This window comes from Ursus maritimus, unplaced genomic scaffold (assembly GCF_017311325.1).
Source record: "Ursus maritimus isolate PB19 unplaced genomic scaffold, ASM1731132v1 scaffold_35, whole genome shotgun sequence".
In the NCBI taxonomy this organism is placed as follows: domain Eukaryota; kingdom Metazoa; phylum Chordata; class Mammalia; order Carnivora; family Ursidae; genus Ursus; species Ursus maritimus.
In genome coordinates, this window is record NW_024426119.1 from 1,594,649 (window position 1) to 1,612,710 (window position 18,062).

An 18,062-nucleotide genomic window follows, 5' to 3' on the forward strand; every position below is an offset into this window, starting at 1 on the left:
GGAGAGACTCTGAAATAAGTAATTTACTTCTTGCTGGCTTTCCATCTGCTAAGCTGGATGACTTGTATTTTAAAGCATTTTGGCATCCTTGGACACAGTGACTGCCGACATGATTGCAAATTAGTGTTTTCATTCCACGTTAGTGATTTCCTCTCATTCTTTTCCCAGGGGAGATGGAAAATTACTGTGGACTGTTCTTGACATAAACCTCTGTATGCCTTGCAACAGACGAGGTGCCAGAAACCTCCTGGCATTCATTTGGAATTTCCCGTACACTCAGAATTTATATTTATAATATTTAATCTAACATCAAAATAAAACATTTTTCAGCTTAGTTCCTACCAGCCCAGAATCTCAGTTTGGGAGTTTGGTTGCATCAAAGACTATCTTTCTGTTTAGGAGTCCCAAATCAGAATGTGACAGGATGCCAGTCAGTCATGTGCCGAGAGTCTGAAATCCAGATCTGAGAATGCTCACTCGACTTTGCTCCCTTTTACCTAATATTTTCTAGAAGCCTCTGTCAAGGTTAATGCCGGGTGTCTAAAACAGAATGAATTTTACCAGGCATCTGAAATTCACCATGGATCATCTAGGATTTTCCTGAAGAACGTTCTAGTTCTAGCCTGGAAGACCCTATATTGAAGGCAGGTGGTCTCCAAAATTTTGCTTGCGTACCCCTACCGGTAAAACGTTTCAGAACCTGCTTCTCAAGCCATGTTCTCTGAAACATGTCTACCGTGTAAACATGTGACAGATCTAATATTCACATTATAAAACACGTGCCAAAATACCAGCTGAAGTGAGATTAATATTATTTTAAAATGTCTCGGTAATTTTAATTTTGATGGCTTTGGGTTCTCATTGGCTAATATCTCAAGGCTCAATATATAAAGAGGGCGCAACTCAACTATTAAGAATAGTGTATCTAAATCCGCATTTCAAATAGTGCCTTGATAAATTCTATTATAATTTATGGAGGTCAGTGCCTCGGCAAACCTGATTCAACTGTCCTTGCTTTTTAACTCTTTCCATGGCTGATGGGAGAACTTGAACTGGCAAAGTGTCTGCTCTGCCATTTTCTTATTGTTCAAGGATTATCTTCTGGGGTTTCTCTGCAGGAATCTTTTGAAGCTAACTTGTTTATTTTGTCAGGTTTAGTTTAGTTAAAACCAGATTTTAGAATCAGAAAACATCATTTAATTGGGGCCCCCCAAATCACAGGATGTTGAAAGCAAAAGAATGAGTGAGGACGTCATGTAAGGAGTTTACCCACCAAAGGAGACATGCCCTCCTTACCTGCGGACCTACTGAATGAAGGTGCCAGGGTCAATCAACTTATTAAATATTGAAAGAGCTCAATTTTTAAAAAGATTTCTCGATGAATGGAAACAATAGCTCCCTTCCCTCTCCTTCCCTCCCCTTCCCTTTCCTTCCCACCTTTTTCTTCCTCCTACTGAGTCTAAAACACCTGAGTGGTAGGGTTCCCACCTACCTCTTTCTAAACCACCGTACATTCCTTCACTCACAGAGCTGAGTCCAGAAAGCAGAGGGTGGCAATTCTTTGTACTTTACCTTCAGGCAACTGGCTGAGACCATCCAATCTGCCTGGAATGTAATTTTGGCTGAAAAGAACCAGAACTAATGGAAGAACAGAAGCAGCTTAACCCAAACTGTTTCTCATTCCACTGCCCTACAGAGAATGGAGGGGATGAAGGAGGGGAGGTTTGTGAATTCTCTGCCTGTGCCCTTGTTTGAGGTTTGAACCATGGACAATTTTAATTGCACTTATAAAATGGCACTGTGGGCACCTCGAGGCATAGTACATGCCCCAGCATGGGTGAGAATTGGGAGTTTTGCTTTCTTTATAAGATTGAGTGATTGTGAGTGTTTGGAATCGATTAGATAAATGTCTCTTTTGGGACTGTCGTTTCTTCCACCGCCCAGCCAGCCCCTCTCACTGTGTCATTTACACTTGCCTCCTGTTTCCATCAGAGCCTGAATTCAGGTCTGTACCAGCTAACATGCCACGCTAGCAGGCATTTGGCAATGTGGGGAAGACTAAATATGGTCCCTTGATAGTTCTTGTTCTTTATGGATCTGGAAGCAACTTTTGTTTGTGTTTCTTCATTCTCTGTGCCTTTGCTTCCCTTTTTAGTCTGCTCTGGCATGCAGTATAAAATTGCACTTACTCATATCTTTTCAAGAAAATTAGACTTTATATTACTCTAGAGTTTATTTTCTTTTGATATTTACATTTTCTTCTTTTTAAGATTTTAAAGAGAGCAAGCACAAGTCAGGGGAGCAGCAGAGGGAGAGGGACAAGCAGACTCCCCACTGAGCAGGGAGCCCGATGTGGGACTGGATCCCAGGACCCCGGGGTCATGACCTGAGCCCAACTGACTCAGCCACCCAGGCACCCTATATTTATATTTTCTTTTAAGACAATACGTTTTCAGTTTCCACGTTTCCATTTTTTAGAAATTCTTTTTGCTGTGATTTTAACTGCAATGCTGATTATTTTGAATAACTGCAAATAGTTGACAAGGATAAAGTTGGGATTGTTTTATTATGCATATTGAGATAGCATAGTAGAATTGAATCAAGTATGAGTGATAATTAAATAATGGTGAGGTTATGGATGTGTGTAATACACAAATGAAGTTTTCGTACATGGGCTGTATGTGGTTCCCACGAGGAGGCTGCTGCTTAATATAAAAAGCACGCAATGCCCTTTAGAGACAAGTGTCAGTATAAGCTGTTGTGGGTAGTTGGTTCACTGATGTTTGTTTGTTTGTTTGTTTGTTTGTTTGTTTGTTTGTTTGTTTAAGATGGTGAGGATTTTAGGTGGAGTGATTATTTATAGCCTAACACTTATAAAGGATAAAAGAAGTGCAATCGGGCGCCTGGGTGGCTCAGTCCATTGAGCGCCTGACCGTTGGTTTCAGCTCAGGTCATTATCTCACGGGTCCTGGGATCCAGCACTGAGCATCCGGCTCCACACTCCACAGCGAGTCCGCTTGACATTCTCTCCCGCTGCCCCTCCCCCCACTCACATGCGCATGCACCCTCTCCCTCTCCCTCTCTCGAATAAATAAATAAATAAATATTTTTTTTAAATAGAAGTGTAATCATAGCCCAGTAAATCTGATTATGGAGCTGAGCTTGGGAAATCAAGCTGTGCAACTTCATGCCTTAGTTTCATCATCTATAAAACTGGGACAGCAATAGCACCCACCCCCTACAAATAAATGTAAAACACTTAGAACACAGGAAGTGCCCAATAAATGCCGCAATTAATTTATTAAGTATTCATCCCCAGTAAGGTCTGCCTACTATACCCACCCTCTGGTGTAGTAGACAGAGGTTATTTTAAGCTGCTTTAGTAATTGGTGCCCTTAGCATTTGATCTGGAGAGGTGTACAGAGCCAGGACTTGTGCGCACCTCTGTCCGCACAGGTGTGCCTGGTGCTGGAGGCGGGACGTGGGGGCCAGTAGGGAAAAAGAAGGCATGCTGACGATGGCGAAGAGACCTAGTTCCAGAGCTCTCAGTGGAGGCAGGTTCTCCCTCAGTCCACCCTTCTCTCTGCCAGGCCCCCTGCTTTCCACCTCGTACCCAGTTTTACCATGAATTTGGTCATCCCTCTCTGCGACGACCTCGTTGTTCCGAGGGAAGCCTGTGGGGAGATGTTCCTGCTGTGCCTTTCCTCAGCTCTCAGATTCTACCAGGGCCTCGTTCCATGACCCCACATCCTTGCCTTTCCCTTGGTAGAGGCCAGGGTAGTTGCTTTGTGGGAGTGTTGAGGGTTAGGTTACCTGAGAGTTTTGAAAATCTAAAGCCTTCTTTGATACGGGCCCCGTTTCATTCTCTTTTCCTTACGAGTTGAATATTTAGGAATCCCTAAGAGTATCAGTAATTTGGGCAAAACAGCCAAGTTTTACGTTGGCCATTTGGAAGTCAACATTGTTAAGAAAATAATCTCTACTAATAGAGTCAAATAATCCTATTAATCTTTGCTTTCATGGGCCGAGAATAAATCTAGTGCATTTGCAAACAATTATTAAACAACCACTTTGTGCAAGATGTTCACGCCAGCTCCTTACTGAAGGCGACGCGAAGAGGCATAAACTGGGCTGCACGGAGGTGATTTTTAAAATCAGCAACAGCCCAAGCCGAGTCAGCCAGCCCGGCCCTATCTGTCTGCGGCATCTTCCACACCTTGGAGGGCAGATTGCTTTGGCTAATCTAACAGACTGAGGAGTGTGCCTCCCCCTTCAGTCTTCCACGCGTTTCTTGCTCAAAGGTGCTCCTTCGGTCGACAAGAACAGCTCCTTTGGTAACTGCTTGTTTCTTCCTAATTAGCAGCCCTTCAGACAGCAAGCGCAGTCATTTTCTATTTATTTGGAAATGGCGCACCGGGGATAGAAAAGCGTTCAGGGTTAAAAATGGCTGGAGGCTGAGAAAGCTCCTGCGTGTTCCCTGTCCTTACCCTGGTCTTGTGAAAAGCCGCCTCCGACCCACAGAGGGAATTTGCCTATCGTGTGAGACCCTGACCCCGGGCCTGTGCCTGAAGCAAGCACGTAGTTTTTATGTGCGCCTGTTAGTTTCAATCTGCGATACTGATCTGCTTTTTGTCCCTGCTGACGGTTATTATATCTTAATGGGCGAAACACGACTCTAATGATCCTTGGGTATGTAATTCGTGGAGTACAGAGCAGGCACCAGAGGACCACATAAAAATGTTTGCCTCAATTTCCCTGCAAAAAAAGGGGCCCAGAAACCAGACTTGACCAAGTAACAGATTTTTAAAGGTAAAGGAACCCAATAAAATTACCAGCTTTTCACAGCGTGTGTCTATTTCCTTTCGACATATTGTGAGGTGTAGGTGAAATATTCTAACTGAACTGACAGTGTGAGTGGGGATAACTAAGGAGAGAGGGAGATAAAAGTAAAAACCACCAGCAATGATTGATATTGCAGTAGCAGTGACTTGTTGGGGTCTCCCCTTTGTGGATTTGACACTTCACCTTTCTGACACCATCTGCAGGAGTGTTGGTATAATGAGCCCTAGACAGATGGGAACAAAAGCTAGCATGGCTTGGAACTACTGTATCAGGGCTTTGAGGCGTGCTGTAGAATTGTGTAGGCTGGTATCCGCTTATCCAACTTATAAGATAAAAGGTGTGTGTGTGTGTACGTGTGTGTGTGCGTGTGTGAGAGAGAAAGAGACAGAGCAAGAATGACAGAGTGTGTTTTTTTAAAGTATAAAATGGAGGGAGCTACCTGATCCCAGGCAATTCCAAAAATAATTTAATCAGTGACTGATTTCTTTCTCTATTGTAACCACCAGTTAACTAATTAAATGGGTTGATGAAAGGCTTATAAGTTTGATGATAAGTGCCTTCAAGAATCGATTCTGTAATATACTGTGACAATATTTGGGGAACAGAATTTTCAGGTATTGATTCTAACCCAATGTAGGAACTTAAACTGTTCTTGGTGAATAGGAGGCAGAAATACGTACGTGCAGAACAGCTCTCGTAGGAGTCCTAGTACGTCTGCCTGTTTACTTTGTAGACCCTTGGCCAGTAATCTAACCTTCCTTGGCTACTCTGTAGAAAAGAAATAATAGAATTCTAATAATTTCCTTAAGCTCCTGGACTCAACCAGGATATCTCTTCATAATGGTTCTTCCACCTCTGAATTTTATTTTCCTTTTTGACTTGTGTTTTTAAGATCCCTACGTGGACGGCGTTGACCCTAAATTGGTCTATCTAACTCTTCCTTCACGGGTAGTTTTCCTCTCTCCCGTTCCTCCCCCAGGTCGTTGGGGTAAGATCAACAGGCACATCCAGCTCTTAAGCCCTTCTGCCTGTTTCTGTGGGGGGCCCCAAGCTCTTCCTCCAAATCTAGATGCAAAACCTCAGGTGGCTTTAACTCCGGTTCCCTCAGCCGCATGGCTAGTTAGGGATAGCGCTCTAGCACTCTGTCGTGGCCTGCTCCTTGGTCCTGTGCCTTCTCTCCACAATATTGGCTACCTCTTGTTCACTGGAATAGGTTCTTAAACCAGTTTTCCCAAATTTCGACATGTCCTACGGAATGTCACTCTGTTCAGTTGACTCTCCTACTCGTAGCTGCTCAGCACCTCCCTGCTGGATGTGGAGTGTGTTACAGGCTCCTCATCACGGCGTTCAGAATACCCGACTTGGCTCCAAAGTAGAATTAATGCTCTCTTCCAGCCAAAAGTGAACTCCCTGCCATTGCGTGCTCTTCCGTGAGCCTGTCTGCCCCTGCTTCCTCCATCTGAAACGTCTCACATCCTTCCAGTTGCTGTTCACTGGCACTTGTTATAAATTTACAGATCGTCCTAGCTCGGAATGAATTTGGCTTAATTAATGGTAATTAATAAATAGGTGTTTCACATGTCTGCCTGAAGCAATATAACTGATGAATTTTTACTCGTAACCTTTTTACCTAAGGTGACACTGCTGTTTAAAACAGTTCTGGAGATTAAGAATGAAGGGAAAGCTATTCTCCTTATTCTTTCCTTGAAAATGAGAAGATTTACTTGTGAAGCTTAATCATTTTTCGGGACGGACTATTCAGGCAAACAGTGTATCTATACTGAGTGTGTGGATGAGGGCATGATAACGCAACTCGACTGACTAAACTTTGATTTTTTTTTTTTTTTAACTAGGGACTAATGGGCGTGAGCAAATGACCCTAATTCAGATACACCCCTCATAAGACAACATTTTCACCTGCCAAAATCCTATCCCTTTTTAAAGTTTCTGTTTTCTTTTTCAAGACCACATGCTCTCTTTATCAAGAAAGTTTTCCTGATACCCAACGGAAGGACTCTGGGGGATTCCTGTAGCTTCTATCCCATCCACACACTTTTTATCCCTGTCACACCCCGTGTGCCATTCCGGGTGCTGGGGTTGTCAAGATGCATGGACATGATCTCTGGCTACAGCGCTTCTGTGGTCCAACAGAGGAGGGAAACTGTTCTGTTCGGCTACACACCATAACACAGGTTCTTCATTAGACCCTCCTCCCCTGTGTAAAATAACATGCAGGGCCACGGAAGAGGAGAAGAGGGAGGACTTCAGAATCTGAAGGTTAAGGGGTTCCTTCCAGGGCAGGAAACCTTTCCCCTGGGCCTTGGGGAATGAGGCATAGGAAGGGAGGAAGCCATGGTTATGTCGCCCCAAGAGGCTGGAGCACAGGGTATCTGGGAGAAGTGCAAGTGGTAAGGGATGAGATTGGAAGTGTAGCTTGGGGCCAGAGAGGAATGGGCTTAAACATCAGGCCAAGGCGTTTCAACTTTACCTGCTACCTGAAGGAAAGACATATGAGGTATTGTAAACATCAAAGTAAAATGGTGAGACCCATGGTTTAAAAAAATAACGTTGTTGTTACAACGAACAGTAGATTGGTTGGAAAGATGGAAATTGGAGATGCAGATGAGGTTGACTTTCTGAATGGACCCAAAGGTACCTTGTATTTTTCTTAAGACATTTAAGGCATTATTTTCTATAATTATAACTATTTGTGTGTATACCTTGACTATTAATAATGCCTCCTGAAGTTGGGCTTCTAGCAGGGTTTTGTGAAGGACCAAATGGGTTTAATAGCAACGACTCCTATCTGAAACGCTCATGAATTCTGGAAAGTTTCATTTATAACACAAACTACTCCATAGTCGGCTTTCTCTAATTCTTTCCAGATGTTAAAGGAGATAAGGCATTAACAAGCATTAAAACACATTAACCGTGTGTATATTTAAAATCATAATAGATATCGTTCACTGGTACCATTTTGAGTTCATACCATGCTGTAGGTGCTATGCCGAGCATACCTATGCCTCAACTTAATATTTTCAACATGTGATATTACACCCATTTTATGGATGTGCTGAGGCTTGGACACTGTAACCTGCCAGGATCACATAGTGAGTGACAGTCATCTTGGTCTTTTTCTGTACCTTAAACTTCTTCCTTCATCAGAAAAAGAAACTTCCTTTTGCAGTTACCCCTCCCTGGAAAGTTCTTCTCCCAGACATTTACAGAACTGACTTCTTCAGCTCTCAGCTTAACTGTTGCCTCCTCAAAGAAGCCTTCATCAACCAGCCTACCTAATGTTGCTCATTTCTCTACTTTCTTCACAGTACTTTGTTATCTTAAATCATTTATTTGTTTATTTTCTGTCCCCTCAGCTACAGTATAAATTTCTGAGATCAAGTGTTTTGAACCTCTAACACATTTTTGATTTATATAATCACAGCATTTTAGAACAGTTTCTAGAACTTAATACACATTCAACAAATATTTAGTCAAGGGCTGGGCGGATGAATGAATAAATGTCTCGAGCCTGCTTATTCTCTAGTCCCGTCCTCTAGATGTTTTCTCGGTGCTGCCTAGCATGCTAGAGAAGAATTGGCTGCCCATACAACCTGTCAAACTGCATATCTGGTACCCAGACTGATTAACTTTTAAAAACCAAATATTTGCTCACCAGAAAAACAACCCACAGGTCATCTCTTTCTCGTTAGTGGAGATCAGTCAGTTACATCTAAACTTGCAGTTCAGATAGAGTGCCTACGATGTAGGGTTAGTTTAGAAGAGAACTTGTCTGGGAAACTGTTGGTAGAACTTTACCTTTTCTTGTTGCATTCCTGTTGGCCAATTTTTGTAGGAGAATATTGGAATTGACATAAATGAGGCATTGTTCTTGGCTTTTTTTTTTTTAAAGCACATGACATGTAGACATTCATGGTCTTTCTAATAAATTCGTGAATTCATATGAGCTCCACACACAAAATAATCATCCTCCAAGGGTAAATTCTTTCATCCTTCCCTCAAACTACATTTTTCTTTTGTGGTTTCAGATTGGGCTTTTTAGAAGTGTGATTTCCCGTTGTCTTAGTGGAATCTGAGCCAACTTTTGTCACTAGCATGTTAACCTCTTCTTTCCCCACTCTCCGATATCTAAGAATAGCTTGCTGATTAACCCTCAGTTAGAGAAGTTGGCCTGTGAAGGAATTTTAAGTACATTTCTCGGTGTTCTGTGAAGTTACGTGATCTTAGCTCAGTTAATTAACTTTGTTAAAATTGTATAAGGGGTTCGTATGATTCAGCTACAGAAGGCGCAAAAACAGTTTGAAAGGAACCTGCCCTTTACCTTGATCCCTACCTTCTCCAAAAACCATGGTGTAATGCCAATGAACAGAATAATGGTTGACGAGCAAAATTTTAAGGCATTCTAAATATCACTGGTTGGTTTAATAAAATTAATTAGCCTGCCACGGAGAAAATTTACTAGCGTGCTGGTTAATTTCACAATGTAAAGTCAGAGAAGGGAGGTGGGGTTGGGAGAACAAACCTTATTAGTTTTGAATAATTATTTAAAGATGTGGAGCTGCCTATTTCAAACACTTTGATTGCCAAATCCATTAAGGCTTTACAATCTCAAAGTTTGTATCCCAGTATATATGGGAAGGAATCTCCCTAGGTGAAATCATAATCATATTAGTGAACAGCTAAATGACTTAGGATACAGAACAACAAGTAGAATCCTAATAAAACCATGGGAATGAGGACTTGCCTTAAGACTAACTCATGGGAGGTTTCCATAATCTTAATTTGCCATTGATGCAATTATTGCTTTTTCTTGTCTTTTTAATCCAAACAAGATGTTTGCAGTGGCCATGGAAAGGTGCCTGAAATCACATGCCTGAATTCATTTAATTTGCCAACATTGTCTTTTCTTCTCTCTTCCTGGTAATGGGCAAGAGTCAGTTCTGGTGCATTAGGTACTAAATCTCTTCAATTACCAGCCGGGAAGAAAGATTTAAAATTGTGCTTCAAACCTACAAACTGATTTAGGTTTAAAGCACAAACACTTGTCCTGTGGAGCCTAAATTAAACTGCAGAAAGGACACAGAACTTGAGGAATTAAACCAGGCAGGGCCAAGGCTCAGGCCAGTGATAGGAACCATTTTGGTTTCTTTCATCGGAGCCCCCCTGGCACAAGAGGAAAGGGAGCAAGAACAGGCTGAAAGACACAACTTGTGTGAGGAAGTGCAGTGTTGTATTGCCTGGGAGCTAGATGTGGAGTGTGGCTAGCTTGTTAGTATGGGGGAGTCTAATCGAACCTCTTATCTTTTTTTCCTCTCTCTCTTTGGGTGCTTGGCAGCCATTTTCAATGTGGATGACTCTGTGGTTGATCTGGAGACCCTGGCAGCCTTATATGAAAATGTGAGTATCAAAGACATACAGAGGCAGAGTTTTCAGATTTTCATATCTTCACTAATTAAAAAAATGTTAAGGTCTAAAAAATGGTTATATGTGACTCCTTCTGCCCCCCCCCCAAAATCGCTAAGCCATTCATGTTCTTTGGCAGTAAGGATTTTGACATAGCATGGGAGAGATTAAGGCATAGTTTCTATAAACATACACTCAAATGAGAGCAGATTGAGAAAAGCGGTGGGTTCCGACCCCACTGTGGTATCTGGGTTAGCAGATCTCTTTGCACACCTGTGTGGGAGGGTGGTTCAAGGTGGAGGCCCCTTCTAGGCCATGGAACCCAGCCCTGTGGCTTACTGTCAGAGTGAGTGAAGCTATGCTACCAGCTTACTGTTGGCATACAGCAGTGCCTTGCTCTGAGGAGTGGGAATACTAATACCACCTTGGATGATTGCTTTCAGATCCGACGAGCTACTGACATTGGATGTGGGAAGTAGTATAAGATGGCGGGTGTGTGCTTTGGATTTAGAGTCAGACAGCTTTAGATTTGAGGTCCCACTCTACCATTGACTGCTAAGTGACTTCGGACCGGTTAAATTCCTTAAGCCTGTCTGATCATCAGTACAATGGGGTTTATGAAGGGCTCTATCTGGTCTTTGTACTAAAACAGAATTCGATATACGTAGCAGTAGCAATTTATTTTGAAAATAAACAGTGTTGTACACATAGGTGGTCTTTAAATTTGGGTTATACGTGGAATAACCAGTAGAACTGTTAGGCTCTCTTGAGAGGATGACATGGGAGAGTTAGAATTCCCATGGTTGTTAACATTTCTGATTCATTGACTCTGTTAAGATTTGAAAACAGAGTGAACCAGATTCTCTTTACTGAAGTAGCGGCATTTCCCCAGGAGCTGCCTGGAGCTCTATAATATTCTCTGGTCACCAAGTTAAAAAAAAAAAAAATGATTCATTTCAATGCTATGTCCCCTGGGACCTTAAGTCCCTTATAGAAAATTTCCAGAGTGTGATAACCAAACCTAGTGGCATTGCCAGTTCCCTACACATTTTCACATCCTTTGTATGTATCAGGAGTTCTTTAGTACGACTGGGTGGAAACTTCTCATGTTCCATCAGTAAGGCTTTTGTTAATAGACAGGAAGATGCACAAATACCAGGCCATTGGGAGCTAATAGTGCATTGTTTACCTGGAAGGCAGCATGGTTATTGTGGGAGAAAGAAAGGTTCTGAGTCAGGCCCTTTATCCAGTACTCAGTATGAGCCTGGGTAGAATCATATGAAAAGCAAAGATACAATAATTGATATTGAAGGACTTTGTAAAAGGCAGAGTGCCTTCTATTTTTTTTTTTAAAGATTTTATTTATTATTTATTTGACAGGGAAAGAGAGAGAGAGAGATAGTGAGCAGGAGCCATGGGGAGGGGCAGAGGGAGAGGGAGAAGCAGGCTCCCCTCTGAGCAGGGAGCCCGAGGCAGGACTTGATCCCAGGATCCTGGGATCACGACCTGAGCAGAAGGCAGATGCTCAATGGACTGAGCCACCCCGGCGCCCCGGCTGAGTGCCTTCTAGATGCTTTTTGTCGTTGCCGTGAGCTCAGGACTGTGCACGTGGGCAGTACTCGTTAGCTCACAGTCGAGGACAGCTGCCTGCAACTGAAATCACTGGACAAATTGAGAAAATAATGTAACTTAAATGCCAAAAAGCCGTACAGATTAGTGTTCACACAATTCAGAAAAAGAGAAGGTGGAGACTAGAACTTAAAAAGTCAGGAGCATACATAAGTTAGGAGGCTGTTCTAAGGGCCGGGAAATCAATACTAAGGACAACCAACTGATAACCTGCTTCCATGGGAAGAGACGGGGATTTGAAGGTGGCAGTCCTACGTCCTGGACCCCCCTGCAGTTGCTTGTTAGGACCACTTGCTTTAGCCAGTGATTCTCCAACATTAGCATGGCTCAGAATCACCTCGAGGGCTTGCTGGGCCCCACCCCTGGAGCTTCTTAGGACCGGGATAGGGCCAATCATTTGCATTTCTAACTAGAAACAGGTGATGCCAGTGCTGCTGGTCCAGAGACCACACTTGGAGACACATTGCTTTAGACAGATTCTCATTGTTCATTTTTTCTGTGCTTTGTTTGATTTCTGTTTCAACCCAGAGAGCCCAAGAGGACGAACTGATTAAAATAAGGAAGTATTACGAGACATCCAAAGAAGAAGAACTGAAGCTGCTGGATAAACCCGAGCAGTAAGGATGCTCGAATGCTTTTCTGTTAGGCCAAAAGGCCGAGTGCGATCTCTGCCCGCCTGCCTCCCAGCTCTGAGTAATCACACCTCGACTGTGCAGTGAGCTAAGTCACAGCTCCATCCTCCCCGTGACCCACTGCACGCAGCAGAATGACCTGGCTGCCGGGAAAAGCAGCTGGGGGATTTGTGCTGCTAGATCTAATATGTCTCAATCCCTCTCCCCACCCCTCATGATGCGCTGTTCTCGTTCTAGCAGCTTGTTAATTCCTCCTAGACTAAACATTCTGGCCAAGAGGGTAACTGAGGAAGGAGGAAGGCACTGCTGTGTTTAAGGTTCTGCTGATGTAGTTAAAAAGATGATGGCAGACTCACAGAATTCAAATTGATTTTCCTAAATGTTGTATCCAGTAATAGTAGCCTGAACATGCCAGCTCTCCCCCCAAATCCCTCCACCTGCTCTGCCCAATGGACAGGCGACCTTTCCATCCTCTTCGCATCTGCTCGTTTTTCTCTCTAGTCGCTGTCTAGAGTTGTTTGCTCTCTGGGTTGGGCTGTCGCACCATGGTCTTTGAAAACCTAGACCTCTGATGGGGAATGGAGGAGCTCTTGCCTTGGCTGGGCTCTTGGGGTCTGCACGCCGCCGATAAGCGTATGGGACTCCGCAGCCCCGGGACCCTATCTACCTTTTCACGGCCCAGGACTGAGGATGTGGAATGGGTCCAGAGTGGACAGAGGGATTCTTTGCCTGTCGCTACCTTGAATGCTTCATTCGTGTCCAATTCAGACCACTCCCCTCAGCTTGGAGATGAGGCAGGGGATAGAAAACACAGCAGAAACTGAGCAGTCAGGTTTAGGGCAACAAGTGAGCCCTAGAGACATCTAAGTTTCCGTGGCTTGTATTGAAATTTTCATGGCTTGCCCCTGGGTCTACTAGAATGCCCACTGCCCTTGGATTGCCTGGACAAAATGACTGGGTGGGGGGTTTCTAGGTTTACTCAGTTATTGGCAAGCCTTTGTGATCATTTTGGGAACCTTAGATGAATTGTTCTCACGTGGAACAGAGGCCAGGAACCATTCTCTACCGCACCCCCACCCTGCCCTAGGTTAGCTCGTGAAGGCTATCAGTACAATAGGCTTGTTGTCAGTCAGTGCAAAGGGGCTTCTCCTGCCCTTCTGGCCCATCAATTTGAGCTACTCCCTGCCAGTTCCTGCACCTGATCAGTCCTGTGGTCCACTCCCAGGTCATGTTTCCTAATAATAAATTAATTCCCATAAGGTGCTAGCAACTGGACGTGAAGTGACTAATAATGGGATATTTAGACACCGACAAGGCCGTGGGGAGTATTTGAAAACTGTCTTAAGTCAGCTTGGACTGCTCTAACAAAGTGTCCTAAGCTGGATGACTTAGAAACAAATTTATTTCTCATAGTTCTGGAGATTGGAAGTCTGAGATTGGGGTGCCATCATGGTTGGGTTTTGGTGAGAACCCTCTTCTAGGCAGACTGCCAACTTCTCTCAGTATCCTCACATGGCGGAAAGCAAAGAGAAGGAAGCAAGCTGTCGTGTCTCTTCTCCTAAGAGCCCTAATTTCACTCATGAGGGCTCAACGCTCATGACATAATTGCCTCCCAAAGGCCCTACCTCCTTAAACCATCACATTGGGGGTTAGGATTTCAACATATAAATCTTGGGGAAACATAAACATTCAACAAGGACAATAGGACATATCAAGCATTTGGGTAGTACCAACTATGTCACACTGAGCAATGATCTCTAAGCCTGGAGTTCATACACTTTTCATGTAAAGGATCATATAATAGTTTAGGCTTTGTTAGAAGTACGTAAACAATAGACAGTACGTACACAAATGGGCATGACTGTGTATCAGTAGTTTATTTGATTCTTTGAATTATTTGAATTGATTCTTTCTCACCCATTAAAAATATGAAAACCATCCTTAGTTGGTGGGCCGTACAAAAACATGATGAACTGAATCTGGCCTGTGGGCTATAATTTGCCAACTCCTGCCCCTGCTCTGAGAGGGGCTGACCCAGTGAAACGAAGAATGGGTTTCTGCTATGGGAAGTGTTCCCCTTTTCCTTTTGGGTTAATGTCTTTCTAGCATTATTTTTGAAGATTAATTGCCACAACACATAGTATGGGCAGGTAATTAACAGATAAACTTATGATTCCTGCTTTCTCTACTGATGATCTGGATAAGAGAGCATTTTCCAAGTTTGTAAATAGTCACGGCAGTGGCTCCCCAAAGATGCTAAGCTATCACTGACAGCACAGAGGACTGTCGTGTTGTCCTGGTGAGGTGACGTGCTCAGGCTCGGTTGCACAGAGGTTGGGACTTCAAGCCTGAGTGACTTTCACCTTCGCCCTTGACCTCCTGCATAGAGCAACATCTGTTTGATTTTAGCCGGAGTCCGATTTCCTGGCAATTTCCTTGCCACCAGCTCCAAGTTAGTTGACTATAAGCATGTTTTACATACTGGAAAATGTGAATCATTTATAGTTTCAACATTGCGATTTCCTAAGATCCCTGTGATGCCCAGTCCTGTAAATGATAGCATGGAGAGGGTGGTCTCCTCACTCACCTCATCAGCTTTCTCGCAGCCCAGTGCCAGATTGAGAATGCCATTTCCCATAGAGGTCGTCTGCTTGGGCCCGGGCTGTCAGAGCCACTCCCTCCAAGAATGGCCCTCAACTCTTTGCATTCTGCCTTGGGATGGTGGGGAGGTGGAGTGAGGCTCTCTTGGGTTCGATGAGGCCAAACACACGCTTTTCGTGGCCTAGATTGAGGACATCAGGTACAGTCTATTGGGATGCTCCACTAGGGTCCCCAGTTACCTCAGGACCCTCGCGAAGAAAACACATGGACTTGGTGAAACGAGGTTCGGTTAGTGTACCCCTTGTAGAAGAACAGTATACCTTATGCTGTGTACGCGGCCCTTGTCCACACACACCTGAGATGGTACCGTGGGGGGGTCTAGGGGATCATCGACTGAATGTTATTAGTCCCTCCAAACAGTGGGCCACGTTGCATCGTTCCCCCTGTCAGCCGAGTTGCTGCCACAGTTGCGGAACCCACACAATGTCGTGTGCTGAGCTTCTCTCCTAAACACGGACTGGAGTGGCCAGCCCTTCCTGGGAAAATAAGCCTACACTGGGAAACAATGGGCAGGTCCCCAGTTTGTGGCTTCTTTGTGGTTATTTAGTCCTCTTTATAACTGGCCTCGGGTGTAAAGTTAGACCAGTCCAAAAGGAAATCAATCTATACGTGTTCGTAAGTACCGAGGCCCAGTGTCCAAGACCTGCGCTTGGGGATTTGTAAGAGTGCTTTTCCCTGCCCTATGGGGAGGGTATAAAGCGCAGCTGAGGGGAACCAGATATTTATCAGACACTGGCCTCACAGCCTTTGAGGTTACTGACACCTCAAGTACTCTTCCAGATAAACAGGGAAGGAGCTACGGTGCTCTCCCTCAAGCCTTTGCCTGGCTCTTTTGGGACAGAAAGTAACACAAAATCATAGTTTTTCCAAATGTATGTCTCCAGTAATTCTTATCTTCACATTCTACCAGATGTGCAAGCCAAAAACCTGCAAGTCATCCCGGATGCTTGTCAGCATTCTTGGGTTTGGTCAGTTACTCCGGTTCTTGCCGCTGGAGTACCTCTCTCATGCACTGGCCCCTCTCCGCTCACCCCTGCCTGCCCTCTTAGAACACCGCAGCTGCAGCCCAGAAGGCCTTCCAGCCTCCACTCCACTGCCCCCTCCAGCTAATCAGCCAAGCCACTGCCATGGGGCTTTTAAAACAAAAAACCCAAAGAATCACTTACTTCCCTGTTTAAAACCCTTCGTTCATTCGGGAAAAGTTCAAACTCTTGATGTGAGAACACCAAGCCCCACTTTAGCATCTGAGTTCTAGTTCTCTTCCCCCACAAATACCATTCATCCTGCCTGAGCTCCCCCTGACAGTTGCTCCCGTGTGTCCTGCGCCAGCGCCAGAGGGCTCCGGGGAACCTTGGCTGACATGGTCCGTCCAGGGCGCTGACTTGGATGCCCTGCACGTGGCTTTCATAGGCCCCATCACTGATAATACTTACCACACCCCGTGGTAATCGGTGATTATTTTCCAGGTTGTCAAGAAGGAGTTGTGTGTAAATTAAATTCTGTTCTCAGGTCTTAGCATGGTGCCTGACACACCATAAATACTTCATTCCTGTCTAAAGAACTGACTAACATTCTTGGTGACTGACACTCTGGTATGAATTTTCAGCGACACATTCCCAACAGTTCTATCCAAAAGTAATGTAAAATTCTGGAACTTCCCTTCTGAACTCTGTGTCTCAGTCCCTTCCTCATGCACAGAACTCTGGATCTTTAAGGTTCTCTGAGAAACCTTCTAGTCCAATTCCTAATCCCGGTAAAGCTTGATCCTGGAGAACCTTGTGGTTCTTTTTTTACTCTTTCCTGGGTAACATTAAGTCAGTGAGCCTATGGCCATGTCTCTTTCTATCGGCCCTAAGCCTCCTTTTCTTGAGACTAGTTATAAGTAATTGTTCATCCAGCATTTCACTCTTTCCGCGTGTGTCCTTGTTGGTGAGCTGAGGTGTTGATCTGTATCTTCTCTCACGCGGTCTCCAAAAATGATTCATTCACTGTGTTTATTTAAACTAGAAAGTGCACATACTCTGCGGATCTGGGTCCTCCTTCGGGCAGAGTGTCTGGCGGTCCCTGCTGGAAGAGGAGAAAGGCCGGGCGTGACCCTCGCGGTAGCTCTTAGCATTATCTGAATAAGTACAACACGCCCCTCAGGACCAGATGCCGCCGGTCCCACAAACTTTTCACTGCTTATACTTGTGAAGCCTGGTGATACCCCTGATTCCGACCACAAAAGAATCAGTGGTTTAATACTAATCTGTAAGAAGCAATTTACATATAAAGTATAATTTTTCATCTCATCCTCACTCAGAATTCCTATGGGTTTTCGCTTTTAAATCCCATCACATGGTTTTCATAATAATCAGAGTTACAGAACTTTAAAACAAAGGTATGTTTACTTTTATGGGCATTCCTTGCTTCATCTCAGTGTCACGAAAAAGAAAAAAAGAAGACGATGAAGGGGGCGCCTGGCTGGCTCAGTCAGTAGAGCAGCTACTCTTGATCTCAGGTTCTTGAGTTCAAGCCCCACCTCAGGCATAGAGCTTACTTAAAAAAAAAAAAAGGAAGAGGAAAGAAGAAAAAAGATTATAAATGATCTGAATGTAGGATAATTTTTTTTTAAAGCTGGTAATTAGAATCTTATTAAAACCCAAGTCTCCCTAAAAAAAGCAAAGTAAAAGGCACAGAGTATAAGCTAAGGAAACTTCTTTGGGTATGGGATGAAGAAGGGTTCAGCTTCGCTCCTATGGAAAAGCATTCTTGGTGAGAGATTGCAAAATGTCAAAGTAATGATGTTATGCGTTGACTGAGACTTTCAGAAATATCAGGTAATCATCATTTCAGCCCCAAAATGAATTTAATAGCTGTTAGTGGATTCTCTCCTTC

At 44.0% G+C, this 18,062-nt stretch overlaps 1 protein-coding gene across 2 annotated transcripts in view; it reads left to right on the plus strand.

The window, feature by feature from the left end:
• Nucleotides 1-18,062, plus strand: part of FMN1 (formin 1) — a 372,175-nt gene that overhangs the window by 228,466 nt on the left and 125,647 nt on the right. For both annotated transcript variants that reach the window (XM_040620429.1, XM_008702285.2), the window contains 2 exons: nucleotides 10,196-10,257; nucleotides 12,421-12,509. In XM_040620429.1, the coding sequence (XP_040476363.1) occupies nucleotides 10,196-10,257; nucleotides 12,421-12,509 (151 nt within the window). The remainder of the gene's footprint in view (nucleotides 1-10,195; nucleotides 10,258-12,420; nucleotides 12,510-18,062) is intronic.